This window comes from Vombatus ursinus, unplaced genomic scaffold (assembly GCF_900497805.2).
Source record: "Vombatus ursinus unplaced genomic scaffold, bare-nosed wombat genome assembly UNPS02011369.1, whole genome shotgun sequence".
Classification (NCBI taxonomy): domain Eukaryota; kingdom Metazoa; phylum Chordata; class Mammalia; order Diprotodontia; family Vombatidae; genus Vombatus; species Vombatus ursinus.
In genome coordinates this window covers 5403688-5416995 of record NW_020951147.1, presented here as the reverse complement: position 1 = coordinate 5416995, position 13308 = coordinate 5403688, and the positions used below count along the sequence as shown (strand labels likewise).

Genomic DNA, 13308 nt, shown 5'->3' with positions numbered 1-13308 from the left:
GGGGGGCGTGGCGGCGGCCTGCGCGGAGGCGCCGCCGGGGCGGGTGCGGGGCGGCCTGGCCCGGCCGAGGCCGCTGAGGCCGCTGAGCGCCGGGACGGGGCGCGTGGCAGCCGCGGGCGCGAGCACTTCCGGCGGGGGCGCGCGCCCGAGGGGGAAACTGAGGCGCCTGGAAAGGGAACTTGAGGGGAGGCCGTCCGGCCCAGTCCCTCTGATCTAATCGAGGAGGTAAACTGAGGCACCGCGGGCAGTGCCGTGTCCAAGGTCACAGAGAGAGGCGGGATCTCAAGGTCGCAGGCTCTGGAGCTGGGAGGGGTCTTAGCGACCACCACGTGGTCCAAATCGTTGTTTGACAGGTGGGGAAACTGAGGCACAGGGTGGGACTGTGACTTATTCAGAGCAGGCATTCAGAAGCTGAGTTAGGATTCGAATTCAGGTCCCTTGCTGGCCCCCTCGTGATGAATGACACTGCGTTGTCCAGCCTGGTCAGAAAGGGTAGCCATCCTTTAGCTAGAGCTGTCCTGCCCCCACATATCGACGACGGGTCGGAAGGTCACTGCCCTTCGGTCCATTTCACCGTTGATATCCTTAATGCCACACACCCTGCCGAATGCTGAGGATCGGGAGACTTGCCTGCCCCCAAGGAGCTTCTGTCCTCCTGGGGACATTTGGGAAGGACCTCTGTGGGCGCTGCTTAAATGACAGCACCCACCTACCTTGGGCTGCTCTGCAAAGTCCACAGGAGATGTGAGATCCCCGAGAGAGAATAAGGTATCCCATAACCCTTCCTCTAGAGGGACTGGCCCTGGGCACTGCCCGCACAGAGACCTGCCAGGGTTTTTCCAGGGACTTTGGAACCCCCAGCTGTCATTACTGTCCTTGCCGACCTCCTTTCTTGAAAGAAGCCAGGAATATCGTTTAAAGTTGACCCCACCAGAGGGACAAAACTCGCTTTGTGAAATAAGGAAAAGGTGGCTGTACCTGAGCCGTGGGTTTACCCAAGTAGGGGAGTTTGGAATACAAAATGAGTCCCCTCTAATTGGGTTTCTGGAATGAATTTCCTGCAGAAACCAGGTGCACAGAGGAAGGTAGCAAAAGTGGGAAGGGGCCACAGAGACGGGGGAAATGCTGCGGGGGGGGAAGCTCTTGGGCCCGTCCTGACTGGCTGGGCCATATGGCGGGCATCCACCTCTGTATTCCTAGGGGCCAGTTGAGGTGGACCGCTTTGAATCACAAAGAGCTCACTCTGTGCTTTTGGCCAGGGTTAGAGGCATCACCAGAAGTGCGGGCTGCTGTGAAGGGTGGAGGGGCGTTGGAGTCTTACCTGGCAGCTTAGCACTAAGTGGGGCTGGAATTCGCAACTCACCCAGTCGAGGGTCAGCAGAACTTCCATTCTCTAGATGCCAGGTAGATATCCAGCCGTTCATTTTAAGTGGGTGCAGGGAGTTGGAAGAGTCTTTTCCAGGGTGACTCTTTCTCAGGGCTGTGCCCTTGCTTTGTGGTAGGCTGAAAGCACTCCCTGACTCCCCTCTAGACTAGAGCCATTCTGGTGAGGGGGAGCATGCCCACTGACATTTAGCTGGGTGAGCTCCCTCTCCTGGGTTGGTTTGGGTGAGGGGTGCTTCCTTTCTGCTCCTCTGTTGTCTTTCTCAGCCACCCACCCATCCCTCTCCAGCATTCTCTTTCTCTCTGATCTGCCTCCTTTTCCTCAGTCTCTCCTCAGGCTGAGGTTTCCCTCAATTTAGAGATGATCGTGCTAATCTCCCACTTTGTCCTTCCTAACACAGGTTCTCTTCCCCCTTTTCCGTTTTCCTTGGGTTTGGCCCACCACCTCGCTGGGCCCAGAGGCGGTTTCATAGATTTCATGCTGACTTAGAGGGAAATCTTGCTGTTCTGAGAAAAGCTGACTCTTCCAGATCCTAAGAGGAGCATAGAAAGAAGACAGGAGGGAAGGAAAAGTTAGAAAAGGGAAGCTTCTTGGGGTGGACCCGTCTTTCCTGGCGGGGTGGTAGCAGCCACCTTCAGGTGGGGTTCGAGCGGTTGGCAGGGCACCTCCTGAGACAGGCCTTGGTTTCTTCATCTCACCTCTGGGATTCGGGGGGGCTTCTGAGGTAGTCTTGGGAGGTGGGGTGGGGGCTTCTTGTACCCGTGCAGTGGGGAGCCAGCTACCTCCTCCTCAGTGCCACCTGCTGGGGGTCGCTGCTGGCGGTGGAAGTCTTATAGCCCAGGCTTCTCTTCCAAAGAAGGGAACTCCACCTTCTTTTTCCTATTCCTGATCCCCAGTCAACGAAGCAACTGTTGTTCCCTTATTCCTTCCCCTGCCATTGATGGGCTGGTCCGTTTTTTTGTTTGTTTTTGCTTTTGTTTGGCGGGGAGAGGAGGGGAGTTTGGTCTTAGTTTGAGAAGCAGAACACTTCTGGGGTTCATTTCTGATGGGCTCCATGAGCTGGGAGCCTCCCCGGCCTGATATGAAAAGGGAATCTCCTTCTGAGGGCTTTTGTAAGGGAGCTGCCCGGTGACCCCCAACACCCATCACTTTCTGTTGGCCGGTTAACAGGCCCTGGGCATCCATGTTTGCCTGAGCTTTCTCTGTCCGGGGAGCCCTGGCAGAGTTCTCTCCCCCCTTTCTCCCCAGTCATTAGGAGCAATGTTCACTGCCCTTTCCCAAACACAGTGTTCTTTTATAAAGCCCTGTGGCCCGCGGCCCGGCCCCCAGTATCTCCCATGAGGGCCCCGGGATCTCCCAGCTCTCCTTCCATTTCCTTCTGAATGTCACTGTCGATTGCCATCGGTGGAGACAAAGGAGCTGTGCTCCTCGGCTTTGTTTATCCAGTTTTCTTCTCTGAAGGTGAGGATGTGGAGGCGACTTCTGAAAGCACGCTAATGTGGACCCATTGCCTCCTCCTCACAGAAGAGGCCTACCTCAAATTACAGTAATTACAGCTCATTGAATTAAGCCGGCTGGCGCGTTTCTGCCGCTGCCTTTTTGTTTGTTTTGGTTTGGGGCTGGGGATTTTTTCCAGTTGCTTAAAGCATCAGGCTATGGAGAGCCCGTCATATCACAGTGTGGAGTTTAAGACAATTCTGGTTCTGGGCCTCCACGACCAGAACACCGCAGAGTCCGGTTGGGCAGCCAGGACTTAACCCAGCTTAGATTCCTCGGGGTGTCACTTGAATCAGCTCGGTCGGTGTCCTCTAAGGCAGAAGAGAGAGCAGACAGGTCAGAAGGGTCCCACGCGCTTTGTGAGCCTTCCCTTGAAGCAGAGAGCCAGGGAAAGAGTGGGGGCAGCTTGTGAGCCCTGCTTCCTGCCCCTCCTCTCCCCCACAGCCTGGGGGAGCAGTACTACCGAGATGCCATGGAGCAGTGCCACAATTACAACGCTCGCCTGTGTGCCGAGCGGAGCGTGCGCCTGCCCTTCCTGGACTCCCAGACTGGAGTGGCCCAGAGCAACTGTTACATTTGGATGGAGAAACGACACCGGGGGCCAGGTGAGGGTCAGCTCCTGGTGTGGGCCGAGAGGCAGAGAGGTTTTCCTGATCCTTCTCTGTTTCCTTCACGAGGCCTCTGTCCTCTGAGGCTCAGGCACATCCAGTCTGGCCTCCTGTGGACAGACAGCACCTGATTCCACTTCCCTTTCTCCTTCCTCCTCCCTCTCCCACCCTCTTTTCCCACCCAACTCCCAGCAGTCCGACCTGTTGTTCGTCTCCCCTCCTTCCCCCCTCCCCCCCCCACCCAGCCTCAAAGTGAGCAGCAGGGAGTCTCATGGGCCCAGAAGGCATTCTCATTCTCAGGTTACTGACCCAGATCATCTCCCACAGGGCTGGCCTCAGGGCAGTTGTACTCTTATCCTGCCCGGCGTTGGCGGAAAAAGCGCCGAGCCCACCCTCCTGAAGACCCCCGACTCACCTTCCCATCCATCAAGCCAGGTAGGAGCGGTATTCCTCTGTGGTCCAGCAGGGCAGTGCCACGGTCTGGGGCTGAAAAACAGGCTGAAGGGGGAGAGCGTGTCGGAAACGTGGAGACTCTTGGTTCTGGGAAGTTGGAGGGCAGAGGTGAACGAGGGCCCTCTACTTCTAGTGGGCATAACTTCAGGGCTACCTACCCTGTTCCCGTCCATGTCAGTGTACCCTGGCTCTCCTTCCAGATACAGACCAGACCCTGAAGAAGGAAGGACTGATCTCCCAGGACGGAAGCAGCTTGGAGGCCCTGCTGCGCACCGACCCCCTTGAGAAGCGGGGTGCCCCCAATCCCCAGGCGGATGATGACAGCCTGGGGGAGTTCCCGGTTACTAACAGCCGGGCAAGGAAGGTAGCGGCTTCTCCCCCTCGTTGGAGGGGCCCCCCAGGGGCCACGTGGCCCCTCGTCGGAAGGCCGCTGGGGCAGCCTGGGTTAAACCAGCTAGAGGGACTTCCAGAGTGGGAGGGGGACGGGCCAATAGAGCGTGTCTTTGTCACGTCCGTCCCTGAACCGTCCAGGAACACGTAAGCTCTCAGCTGCCACTTCTGCTTGCTCTTTCCTGCTTCAGGCTTTCCCCCAATTCAGTGGGAACCCTGGGAAAGGAGGGAGAGACGTCCGAGTTACGTTCGTCTCCCATTGGCAGGGGAACAGCTGAGCGGGCGAGGGGGCACGTGCCATGCCTGGCAGCCTCGGCTGGGTGGCCCCCTGGCCCTCTGGTTTGGGGTCCTTGCCGCTCTCCCCACCCATCGTAACCTTCCCCTCCCCCAGCGGATCCTGGAGCCTGAGGACTTTCTGGATGATCTGGACGATGAGGACTACGAGGAAGATACGCCCAAGCGTCGGGGCAAGGGCAAGGCCAAGGTGAGCCGGAGCAGGCCCTGCCTGCCTCTTCTCCCAGCCCCGAGAAAAGCTGGGGGGGTGCTCCGGTCCATCCCTCCCACAGTGCTCGGCGCAGCGAAAGGGGAGCACGACTGAGTGTGGAGAGGTTCTCAGCCACCTCTGAGGAAGCTTAGCTAAGCAGGACCTGAGATCCCGGGTGACAGAATCTTCCTCGTTCCCATTGGCAGGGCAAAGGCGTGAGCAACGCCCGTAAGAAGCTGGACGCCGCCATCCTGGAGGATCGGGACAAACCCTACGCGTGTGACAGTGAGTACCTCGGCATGGGGGGGGGGGGCCGGAGAGGACGGGGCAGGCCCCCTGTCGGGGGGGGGGAGGGAAGAAGAAGGCATTCACCGCCTGAACTGTGCCCACCTCGGCACGCAAGCCCAGGCTGTCATCCCACCTTCTGACGTGCTCCCATCCCGTAGCTGCCGGGAGGCCTCCCGTACCAAGGGGGCACGCTCTGGGAGGCATCTAGCTGGCCACGTGGCGGGGCCCATTGGTCCTGGAGCCCCCACCTCAGTTTTTTGAACGCAAATTTTTCTCTCTTCCTTTCTCTGTTTTCTCTCTTTCTCCTGCCCCACCCCCCCGTCCCTCCAAGTGCCCCCACGCTCGGAGGCTTCTCTCCTCGTTGGGCTCTTATGCTGCAGCTGCTGCTCCTGTCGTTTGTGTGTGTGTGCGAGTGTGTGAGTGTGTGCGTGGGCGCGTGTGTGTGCCTTCCTCTCACGACTGTTCTTTCTGTCTTTCAGATAGTTTCAAACAAAAGCATACCTCGAAAGCACCCCAGAGAGGTAGCCGTCCTCTCTCGGCACTCTGCCTTTGTGTTTCCTTTTCCCTTGCCTCCTTCCTTCGACGCTCCTCCTGCCTCTGTCTTCTCCTGCAGCGCTAGTTTGAAAACCTCTGGAATGGCAGGGGGCTGGGGTGGGGGGTGGGCAGGGAGGGAGTCTTTGCTCTGCTGCACCTGTCTCTGCCCCCACGTGTCATGCACAGACTTGCTCCCCTGGCACTCGGGGCCCTGGCGTTGGATGGCTTCTAAAGAGAGTTTAAGGAAACTAGTTACAGTGGGGGCTACGGTGGGTGGAAGGGGGCCTACTGTCCCCCTGAAGTAACCCTTGGTGGTGGGGAATCAATGCCTTTCGTGTCCCCCTCTCTCCTCGCCTGTTCTCCCCTCCCTCCCTCCACCATGAGACTGAGGGCAAGCTTGCGGGGCTGGGGGGGAGCCGGGGGCTAGCACGGGAGAAACCTGACATGGGAAAAGACGGGAGGGATTCCTGATCTACCCCTGGCACATTCTGCCTCTCTTCTCTAGGCATCCCCACGAGTCCTGGCTGACCGTGAGGCAGTGCCCTTAATGGGTCTGACTCTCCTAGCACCCCCTTGAGCCCTGTCACCCACAAGCTAACCTTGCTGGCCTCCCCCACTACCCTCTACCTTGCCATGATTCTGCTCAGTTGCCCACAGCTTCTCCCACTTGTGTTGCCTGGGACCACTTGGCTCCATTCACTTTAGGTGGGAAGTTTGGTGGGTTCCCTGACAGTTTAGTGAGCTGTTGGGCCCCGGTTCCGAGAGCATGCTTAGGAAACGGTCTCTTGCTTCCTGCCCCTCCGCTCTTCCAGCGGCCAGCCAGAGAGGTTCCCTCTTTCCCATCCCCTTCTTCTTGGCCTGGGGCACCTCTTGGCTGTGCAGGGATGAGGCGAGAGGCCCAGGCTCCAGAGCAGCCGGCTGGCCATAAATGGGGCCTGCTACGGAGGGTGGGATGAGCAAGGAGAGAGGGGAGCCTCCCCTTTTCCGTCATCAGTAACATCCATTAAAGCCCTGTCCCCAAACCGAGCTGATGTTCCGGGTCGGGGAGGGAGGAGGGGTGTCTCCTTGCACCCTGACAGAGCCCCAGACTCTGTAGGGAGCAAGGAAGGGGTGCTTGGATCATCACGCCTTTCTCTGCCATCCTCTCCCCAGTCTGTGGGAAGCGTTACAAGAACCGTCCGGGCCTCAGTTACCACTACGCTCACTCCCACCTGGCCGAGGAGGAGGGCGAAGACAAGGAAGACTCTCAGCCTCCCACCCCCGTGTCCCAGAGGTCTGAGGAGCAGAAATGTAAGGAGATCGTTGGGGCGGGGCCTGGGGGGAGAAATGGGCCAGCCGCCCCAGGCAGGCAGGCATCGTGCAGCTCGTGGGCCCAGCCCCTTGTCCCCGAGCCTGTCCTCCCTCCTTCTCTAGAGCGGGCCTTGGCTCTCGCCTTGCCCTCCCCTCTGCAGGGGGCCCATCAGCCGGAGAAGTCGGCCCCACCGCTTTCTTTTTTCCCCCCCGCAGCCAAGAAGGGCCCTGATGGCCTGGCCCTGCCCAACAACTACTGCGACTTCTGTCTGGGAGACTCCAAGATCAACAAGAAGACGGGCCAGCCCGAGGAGCTGGTGTCCTGCTCCGACTGCGGCCGCTCGGGTACCTCAGCGGGCAGCCCGGGGGGCGGCCATTCCTGAGGGAAGCCTGCAGCGCGGGTCTCCCCCGCTGCCTCCTCGTGGCACTGCTCAGGTCCCACCGAGCGGGCGAGGTCTCTGCCAGGCCGGCTCCGTGTGGCTGTAGAAGGGTCACTCTCGGCCGTCCTGTCCCGAGGTATGAGGGTGGCGGACGTGGCAGGCCTCCCCTTCTCTTCCCCCCAGGGCACCCATCCTGCCTCCAGTTCACCCCTGTCATGATGGCTGCCGTGAAGACCTACCGCTGGCAGTGCATCGAGTGTAAATGCTGCAACCTCTGCGGCACCTCGGAGAATGACGTGAGTGCGCTCCTGGGAGCTCCCTCCCCGTGGCGGTCACCCTCCGGGTCCTCCCCCGGGGCGGGCCCAAGGCCCCCGCTGCTCCCCGCACAGGCTCCCCTGACCCTCGTCCCTCTGACCCCTCCGCTCGCGGCTGCACCGAGGCCTGTTAATCACCCCCGGTTCCCTGCCCCCTCTTCTCTTCGCCCCCACTGACCAGGACCAGCTGCTCTTCTGTGACGACTGCGATCGTGGCTACCATATGTACTGTCTCACCCCCTCGATGTCGGAGCCACCTGAAGGTGAGTGTCCCTAGTGAGGCCTGGGCCCATCAGGGAGCGCTTATTAAGCACCTGCCGTGTGCGCGCACCATTCTCTCAAAAAAAGACACAGTCCCTGCCTTCAAGGACCTTATGTTGTTTTGGGGCGGCGTGTAGGCACGAGAAATTGGATGTGATTGGGGAAGAAGACCCGAGCAGCTGGGGGAGGTGGGTCAGGACAGGCTTCGTGGCTTCTCCCTGAATTAAACGAGTGATTGCAAAAAGCAGAGGTGACGGAGTGCGTTCCGGATGTGGGGCACAGCCTGAGTAGAGGGAGAAAGTGGGGCGCATGAAGGGGGGCGATCAGGAGGCCATTATAGTATGAAGTGATGTGGGCCTGAAAATGTACACGAGGGAGGTCCTCAGAGAGTTCAGCGTAGCGGCTGAGGAGGTCTGTGGCCTGAGAGAGACCCCAAAACTACAACCTGGGAGAAGGACAGAACCTCTGACCGGAAAGTGGCAGGTTGGAGTTGGGTTCGGGGTTGGAGAGGGCCCCTAGCACGGCATCTTGTAGGAGAGGTGCTAAGCACTGGGGGGACCCACCAGCCAGCCCTTCTGGGGGGAAGAGAGGCACCCCAGCCCTGAAAGGAAGGAGTAGATTGGAGCTTTTGTTTCTTGCCCAGCCCCCGAGAGAGAGGTTACCGAGACCAGAGAAGGATGGGGCAGGGCGGGGAAGGCAGCGTGGATGGAAGAAGATGAACCATCTCACAACAGTCTGCAGGCTGAGGACCTGCCTTCAGGTCTTGGCCCAGCCGTTTAGCTCAGAGTCTCCTCATCTAGGAGATGAGGGGATCGGCCTGGATACCTCCAGCGTCCCTTCCGGCTCTACATCGATGGTGCCCAGTGAGTGCTAGGTCTTCCCTCAGGAAGTGAGGAAAGGGAAGGGTCCACTGTCTCGGTGAAGGCCTCATCACTGTTCTCAGCAGATTCAGGGGGCTCCCTGAGCTTAGGGAGGGCTTGGCCGCTGACCTGGGCCTCTGGGGTCTTTCCGAAGTCACCCAGAAGAGGAGGTCGGTCCCCCCAGTGGGGACCGGTGCTGGTTGTGACTTTGATACGGGACTGTCACAGGCCAGGACTTCAGAACCGACAGCCTGGGGTCCATGGATGTTTTTAAATATTTTACTAACTATATTGCAGTGGAGTTGCTTTCCTTTGTCTTCTTACGCCTCTAAAGACGTGATTCGGAGAAGAGGTTTGTGGGAGGTGAAGAATCTTCACTCCAAAGGGTGTAGGGCAGGCCTGCAGAACACATGGCCCACAGGCTGCTTGTGGCTGCCAAAGCATTTCAGGCGGCCCTCGAAAAATGTCGGGTGGGGGCAGCTCGGTGGTGCGTGAATAGAGCTCCGGCCTTGGAGTCAGGAGGACCTGAGTGCAAATCCAGCCTCAGACACTTAACACTTACTAGCTGGGTGACCCCGGGCAAGTCACTTAACCCTGATCGCCTCGCCAAAGAAAAAAAGAATTGTAGGGTTGCCACTCTCTTGTTTGACACGTGACCCACGGCACCCAATCAGTCAGTCTGGCTCTAGTCTAACCTATCTGTAGCCCGAAGTTTGGCCTATTTTAATTTTGGCCCCTAACTATTGCCGAGTTGTACAGGTCGGATGTGGGGGTTTGACTGAGGTAGACGGGGCTGGAGGGAATCCCGCAGAGGACTTGGGGCACGTGCAGTGCTGCCATGTAGCTGCCTGACCTGGAACCCGTTGTGGGCAGCTAGGGTGTGCCATAGGGCACAGAGTGCCCAGCCTGGATTCGGGAACACATTTTCTTGGGTTCAATTCTAGCCTTAGACGCTAGCTGTGTGACCCTGGGTAAGTCACTTCACCTTGTTTGCCTCAGTTTCCTCATCTGTAAAATGAGCTGGAGGAGGAAATGGCAAACCAGTATCTCTGCAAGAAGACCCCAGATGGGATCACAAAGAGTCAAACATGAATGAACAACAACAGATAAAGGGGTACAACTCTGTGGTGTTTCCCAGGAATCCTAGCCTTCCGTGCCTGCGCCAGCTTGGCCGCCAGGCTGTGTAATCCTGTTCTCCTCTGCAGGGAGCTGGAGTTGCCATTTGTGTCTGGACCTGCTAAAGGAGAAGGCTTCCATCTACCAGAACCAGCACTCTTCTTGATGTGGCCGGGAGCCCAGGCACCCCCAATCCCCTCCTGCGTCCAGGGCTGTCTTTCAAACCTCTCTCGTTTTCCAGTTCCTCCTCTCCCGTCCTCCCCTTTGGCAGGCCAAGGGAGGGTGGTGCCAGGTTGTCTGGGGCAGCAGGCAGGCTGAACTGGCAGCTGACACTGTGGATCCCCCCGTCTGGCCCCAGCCCCTCCTGAAGGTGGGGGAGACAGGCTGCCCCTGGGAAGAGACAGGCCCTGGCTTCTCCTCACTCCTTTGCTCTCCATAAAGTGCATTCACTCTGCCTGCCTTGGGCCCAGGCCCTGGTTCTCACAGGGTTCAGCTCTGCCCTCCACACCGGAGCAGGAGGGCAGCTCACTTCTTTCCCAGCTCTGCCCACTCTGCCCCTAGGGTTTGCCCTCCCTCCTTTCTGAGGGCATCCAGGAGGGGCTGCATGAGCTGGGCAAGCCTGGGGCACTCTCTGGCTCTCCCCTGCCTCTCCACTTTGCCCCCCCCCGCCCCTGCAGGGAGGCTCTCCGTGGCGCTGTGTGCCTGCTGCCGAAGGGCACCTGGGGCAGGGCATGATGCACTCGGGCACCCCAGCCCCTTGGTGCTGCCGTAGCCGCAGCCTGACTCCTCCCTCCCAGCTCATCTTCCATAGCCCTCTTTAGTGGCAAAAGTGATTCTCTACCTTGTGCGTCCACTCTCTTTCCTCAATTCCCCTTCTCCTTGTTCTTCTTTTGTTTTGTGGGGAGAAGGGAAGCATCAGGGGGCCATCCAAGCAGTGTGGGGGCCAGAGGGAGAAGTTGGATAATGTGCCTGTTTTTTAACTCTACTTCAAGCCTACCTCCAAAATCCCCTTTCTGTTCTTCCTCCTCCTTACCTGGGCCTTCAGCCTTCTGCCCTCAATGGAATTGGGAGCCCCCAGGCCCCCACCCCATGCACCCAAGCTCCTAAGTCACAGGGGGGCCCCTCGGCCATCCCCTCCTCTCCTCGCACGCTTGCTAGCAGCTGGGAAGGCCTTGCTGCCCCTGGCTCCTCAGGCTTCTGCCAGGTGAGACTGGTAGTGGTGCGGGAGCAGTGCCCCTGGGGAGCCCTTTCTGCTGGGCCTCTCTCACTGTCACTTTGGAGTTGAGGTGTGTTTTTTTAAGTTCCTGTATTCCAGACATTAGTACAATAAACATTTTTACATGGAGCCTCTGCCGCTTTATTGGGTTTGTTGAAGGGGATTGCCCTCGGTGGCTGAAGGGACTGGTCCAGGTCCGACTGGTGCTTTGGTTTCCTCAGGACCACCCACCCCTTTCCCATCCAGTGCCTCCTGACTCTTCAAGAAGAAAGTGTTCTGGGACACTGCCTGTTCTGAATGGGGGCGGCTGGCTGCCAGCTGTTTTGTCTGACACTTTGCATTTTCTTTGTTAGGAGGTGAGGTTCGGTGGAAGGAGAAATATATCCAGACATGGCTGTGATGTTTGGGATTTTATTGGGGGCAGCCATTAATAAATGGGCGGGGAGGGAACCCTTAGCACGTCACCCCGCCCAGCATCCAAGGTCTGAGGCTTTTGGACTCTCATCTGTCAATCCCACCTACCGAGCTGAACGGTCTGTGCCGACTTGGTCCCAAGCACCCCGTGAAGACCCGGCAGCCTTGGCAGCATCCTGGCACCAGAGCTGCAGTTACCTTGATGACCGTGAGGGGGCCGCACGGGATGGCCATGAGGTCAAGCCGGGTGAGATCGGTTGGAGCAGCAGGAAGAGAAGCTGAACCATTTTCAGTACTGGGGAGGTCTGTCCTGTGAAAGGGTTGGCCTTGTTCAGCCTGGCTGAAGAGGGCAGAGCCAGGGTAGCGTTGAAAACGTCTTCCTCTTCACGCTGCCTGATCCTGCGGGAGCAGCAACTAGGCCCGGGGGTCGTTCTGCATCTGTTTCCTGTGTTCTCCTGGCCAAAAAATTCATCATCTAGTGGTCAGCCTCCAGATGACCGGTCACCAAGCATTAAGTACCTACTGTGTGCCAGGCACTATGCCAGATGCTAAAGACAAAATGGAACCTTCCCTGTCCTCAAGGAGCTTCCACCCTTTCGTTATTGACATAAATGGGCACAAAATACAAGATAAGGGATGGCGGTGGGGGATGCTTATTGGAGCCAGATCCAACTGTGAATTGTCAGTCTGAGCATTTACACCTCAGAAATCAGCAAACGTTATGAATCAGGGCTTGATTTACTATTTTTAGGGATTCTGGGTGAGGAAAATGTGGGTTCTAGGCCTTGGATGGGTGGGGACGCAGCCCAGGTCTTTTAAAGGCACAGAGAGGGAAGATAGACAAGCATATCTTATCTAGTGCGTGAGGGTGAATGACGTGGAACAAGCTTGGGAAAGGCATCCTGAATCCGGTTTGGTTTCGATCCCGGGGGTAGGAAGCCACCCAAATGTTGAGCAGTGGTGACAGGTCTGTGCATAGTTGGTTAGGCTAGGCCTTGGCCAGACTTGAGGGTCACGTGTCAAGCTATGCTAGCAAGGGAGAACCTGCCGAGTGGGTGCTCACCAGGCAGAACCGTAGGATATTTTCGGAGATTCTTAACTCCCCCTAGGGTGGGAAAAAGCTTTCTCTGGCAAGGCATAACTTGTTGAAGATGGTGCCCAGGGCACCAAAACCCAGGCTGGTCTTGGGTGGATTCTGTGTATGTTCACCTTGGAGAGCAGTATCTGATGTTGGCATGTGGAAGACTTGAGGGTCTTTCTCTGCCCTCCCTCTGCATTCCCCTAGTCATGAGCAAGCAAGGGCAACCAGAAGACCTCAGGAGAGAAATCTTCTCGAGCCCTCACTGGTCACTGGGCTCTCTCTCCTATCCGAGGAAACACACGGACAAGACGTGAAAGCTAGTGGCTGAACTCCGTCCAGTTCACTCCTAGCCTGGAACTTGAAGGTTCAGATCTTATGTGGGTTTCGTGTGTGTCATACCATGGGCTTTTGGTTTGGATGCAAACGCACAAAGACTTGTCTGTTCTGGTTCGGGCCCTGATGTTGCAGCCTCTTGAAAGGGACTGTGGCCGTTCAGTTGTTTTCAGTCAGGCCCAACTCTTCGTGACCCAGTTTGAGGTTTCTGGGCAAAGATACTGGAGCGGTTTGCCATTTCCTTCTCCAGCTCATTGACAGAAGAGGCAAACAGGGTCACACAGCTAGCAAGTGTCTGAGGCCTGATTTAAACTTAGGAAGATGCGTCTTCCTGACTCCCGGGCTGGCACTCTATCCACTGCACCACCTAGCCACCCCTGGACTGGCACCCCATCAGCAAGGATT

At 57.9% G+C, this 13308-nt stretch overlaps 1 protein-coding gene across 3 annotated transcripts in view; it reads left to right on the top strand.

Annotated features, from left to right (window-relative positions):
- The window catches only part of DPF2 (double PHD fingers 2), an 11385-nt gene extending 181 nt beyond the window's left edge, over nucleotides 1–11204 (top strand). The window contains exons 1-11 of one of the 3 annotated variants that reach the window (XM_027856084.1): nucleotides 207–225; nucleotides 3326–3486; nucleotides 3817–3924; nucleotides 4143–4306; nucleotides 4724–4816; nucleotides 5023–5101; nucleotides 6791–6928; nucleotides 7145–7273; nucleotides 7492–7604; nucleotides 7804–7885; nucleotides 9949–11204. In XM_027856084.1, coding sequence (XP_027711885.1) covers nucleotides 3354–3486; nucleotides 3817–3924; nucleotides 4143–4306; nucleotides 4724–4816; nucleotides 5023–5101; nucleotides 6791–6928; nucleotides 7145–7273; nucleotides 7492–7604; nucleotides 7804–7885; nucleotides 9949–10025 — 1116 coding nt within the window. In that variant the 5' untranslated portion in view covers nucleotides 207–225; nucleotides 3326–3353 and the 3' untranslated portion in view covers nucleotides 10026–11204. Of the gene's footprint in view, nucleotides 1–206; nucleotides 226–2133; nucleotides 3218–3325; nucleotides 3487–3816; nucleotides 3925–4142; nucleotides 4307–4723; nucleotides 4817–5022; nucleotides 5102–6790; nucleotides 6929–7144; nucleotides 7274–7491; nucleotides 7605–7803; nucleotides 7886–9948 lie in introns of those variants that run through there. The other 2 variants (XM_027856083.1, XM_027856082.1) reach the window with 2 other exon arrangements.
- The last annotated feature ends 2104 nt before the right edge of the window (nucleotides 11205–13308 follow it).